The sequence below is a fragment of the Austrofundulus limnaeus genome, unplaced genomic scaffold (genome assembly GCF_001266775.1).
Source record: "Austrofundulus limnaeus strain Quisiro unplaced genomic scaffold, Austrofundulus_limnaeus-1.0 Scaffold204, whole genome shotgun sequence".
Lineage (NCBI taxonomy): Eukaryota > Metazoa > Chordata > Actinopteri > Cyprinodontiformes > Rivulidae > Austrofundulus > Austrofundulus limnaeus.
In genome coordinates this window covers 492,107-495,511 of record NW_013952606.1, presented here as the reverse complement: position 1 = coordinate 495,511, position 3,405 = coordinate 492,107, and the positions used below count along the sequence as shown (strand labels likewise).

Here is a 3,405-nt window from a genome sequence, read left to right as displayed (position 1 = left end):
TATAATGCAACACACCTTTATAGTTACGTATAGAAATAAATATTTTCAGTATTTTTCCAAAATCGAGTGCATTACAGAAGTCTATCATTTAGCGCATGTGCAAATGAGCCGACAGTAGGGGTCGAGCTACCGGGAAGGATCGGGCAGCCACACGCACACAAGTCTACYGTGTGGGAACACTTTTCAATGGAAAACAATGATGCTGAAACTGCGTCTTTCAAAATCTGCAAACTGGATGTTTCTCGTGATGGGAACAGCAGGGCTCGCTTTAAAACCTTGTCACTTGGAAAGAAATAAAGAAATAAAGCTATCGGATCGACAGAAAGACTAATAGTTAAAAAAATCGGATTGTATCGGGAGCCAAAAAAATCTAGATCGGGACATCACTATGAACAGCAACTGTGCAAAGTTTTATTTCATTTTGATTAAAGATGGGTATTTTAAGCAAAAACAYGCTGAATGTTTTGATAATTATTATTTTTTTCTTTGAATCTCATCATTTTAAAGTTAAAGTCAAGGGCAAAAACAGAAACTGTGATGCTCCAAGTATTATTTTTGTTTTGCGTTTCATTGTCAAGTGGTGTGAAAATCAAAACAACAAAGATATGTCACAGTTGCATTAACCCTAACTTCTTTATTTCTGCTCTTTGCTCTGTTTCACTCGTCCTCCAGGTGAGACAAAGACCACGGTGTCTCCCTACGTCTCAGGTGGAGTCAGTGATGGCCAGTGGCACTCGGTCCACCTCCATTACTACAACAAGGTAAGGAATGTAATCCACCAAAACCCCCCTCCACTCCTGCTCCTCTTCTTCACCCTTCAGCACGAGTCAGTTTATTCTAACAGTTTCCTCACAGCGCACTAACTTGTGATAAAGAAATAATAAAGTTACTTTTTTAATATGCCATTTGGTTTATATAATTGAAGGATCTTGTAATTTTCCAGCGTTGACGGGTCAGTGAGTCGTTCTGTGGGAGTCAAATGTGTAAAATGTGTTTCTCTTTGAAAGYGGCTGACCTTGACTGCTGAGATGGGAGATTGTCTCAACGGTTCAGGTTTGATTTGGGCCATTTCTGCCCCGGTCTCCCACACGAAATGTCAACACAMCTTCCAACACGAGGCCAAACTTTCATACATCAGTTCAGAGCTGATGGATCGTGGTTCTGTACGGGGCATCTTAATAGTTTCTGTGTCTAAACTATGTTTTCAGCATGTTCCCACGGGGATTTCCTTCCTTCTTAATCAGAAAAGAAACTATAAATATTCCTCGTATATCCACAGCTCTAATATTCTTATTTAATGAAGGTGTAGATGGTTTTATGTTACAACAWACCTCCACAGCCTGCAGTCTTTGAGCTTATATCATTGAACCAGACAGGAAATTAGATGTAAATGTCCCTCTGAGGAYAAGTTTATGTTCAATAAATGCTTAATTTAGTGTCACATTATAGAGAGTATATTCAGTTCAAACACAACATTTTAGCTACATTTCTCAGCCTGGTTTGCAGAYATGTATGCATGTGCTTTGTCTGTATTTCTTTTCATTCTTTGTCTTTTCTTCCTTTTTTTAAATCTTYCATCGTGTGCAGCTCTAAAAGCTGCACCACCGGCCTGACCGCAGCTTGAACCTCGTTAAAGGCTGCACTCGTGTTCCTGGTCCCAACACCTGTCCACAATGGACACTTTCTCATATTTCACATGTTGTTCGCCTCTTTCTCRTGTTTTTTCAGCTACACAGCCCATAGCATGCTCACTTTCTTTTGACAGGTGGGTATTCATCAGGGGTGATGAATCGGGCCACCGTGTTTTATCATGTTCGCTGCAGGGTCACTTCTGTGTGCGTTGTTTGAGGTGCGTCAGGATAGTAAAAAAACACACTGGTGCTACGACTAGTCTTCTGGTGTAAAAGCTCGTTTTGTTGGCCTGTTAAGAGTTTGTAAGAATATCACCCTGGAAACGAGATTAATCGCTTCATCTTAGAGATTTTCTGTTTCGTTTCTGTTTTTTTTTAAAACGTGTGTGTGGTTTTCTTCTATTTATTGACTTTGCTGATCCTCTTCTGCTGCTCTGGCATGCAAACACAAGTTCACAAACGTGCGTTGCGCCAGCATTGTGAGCGTATTTGGTGTTATTAGCTGGGTGCGTTCCACCAGGTCGGTCTTAAAATGGACCAGTGATTTGTAGACCTGGTGCCAAATTCCGTTAAATCAGCCCGAGGCCGGCTGTAGCTCTGACACGGGGTCAGTTTCCTCCTCTGTGACGAAGGATCAGAAGTCATAATTGACTTGTCCTGCATCAGTAGCTGGGGGGATTAGTGTAACTGTATCTGGCAGAAGGCAGGAATCTTCTCACAATAGATCAGGTGTGCTGACATGTCAATGAATGTCATATATGTTTGTCATCCATGTAATGGGACTCGTAGAGTCACTCACAGGAATTTGTCTGGAGGCAGCAGAGCTTCTGTGGCCCAGAAAGATCAATAGATCAGAGCAGAATCTGCTGCTGTGAGGCTATTCAGATTCACGAAATGCAAAAAACAAGACTTTAATATTAAGAATGATTMAGGGTGTAAATCACCAGATTTATCATGATACGATATTATATCGATTTATTTGGATGACGATATGATATTTTCCCAATATCACAAAATCTGTCAGGATACATTTTCAATTCAATTCACAAGTCTGCGATTGATATGATGCGATATTATATGACCATCTAACAAATGATTGTGTTAGATGAATATACTGCATGATGATGATGATATGGACGATTTTCATTTTATTTTTTCATTTTGCCTCAGTTTAATTGAATCATTAATCATTTAATTGATATATCGATGTGGCTTGATGCATCACATCCCTATTTAATATTAAGTAGCACCTATATAAAGTTTAATATTCCCATTTAGCCCAAGAAGTTTGGCTCATAAAACTTCATTTATACATCAAAAACAAACAGCTGAAAATACGAAAGACACACAATCCATATCTGTAAATCATATAAAAAAATACAAACCAGAACTGAAACACAGCTTGTAAATATTAATTAGCAGTTTGCAGGACTGAAAACTATTTTTACCCACTTTTCAGTTGCAGTACAATGATTAAAACATCCTGTCATAAGAAAATCTGATTAAAGTCTGTTTACAAATACACTAAAAGTAGAATTTCTTAAAAGAAAACAAAAAAATTTTTTTTCATGTGAATGAGAAGTACAAACGCAGCAAAAATGCTAGTAAAATACTTGTTTGACAGACCTAAAAATAAATGAAGTGCAGTTTTGTTTTCTTGATAGCTGTTGTGGAATACTTATTTTCTGTATCACCTTGACACTGACCACTTGTTCCTGTTCCTGAAGATATGAACACTTGTTCATATCTTGTGATATCCTTCCGGACGTCAGCA

At 38.5% G+C, this 3,405-nt stretch overlaps 1 protein-coding gene across 4 annotated transcripts in view; it reads left to right on the top strand.

The window, feature by feature from the left end:
* Positions 1–3,405, top strand: part of celsr1a (cadherin EGF LAG seven-pass G-type receptor 1a) — a gene marked incomplete at its 3' end in the record, with an annotated part of 97,487 nt that overhangs the window by 47,741 nt on the left and 46,341 nt on the right. For all 4 annotated transcript variants that reach the window (XM_014018842.1, XM_014018845.1, XM_014018843.1 and 1 more), the window contains 1 exon segment: positions 673–761. In XM_014018842.1, coding sequence (XP_013874296.1) covers positions 673–761 — 89 coding nt within the window.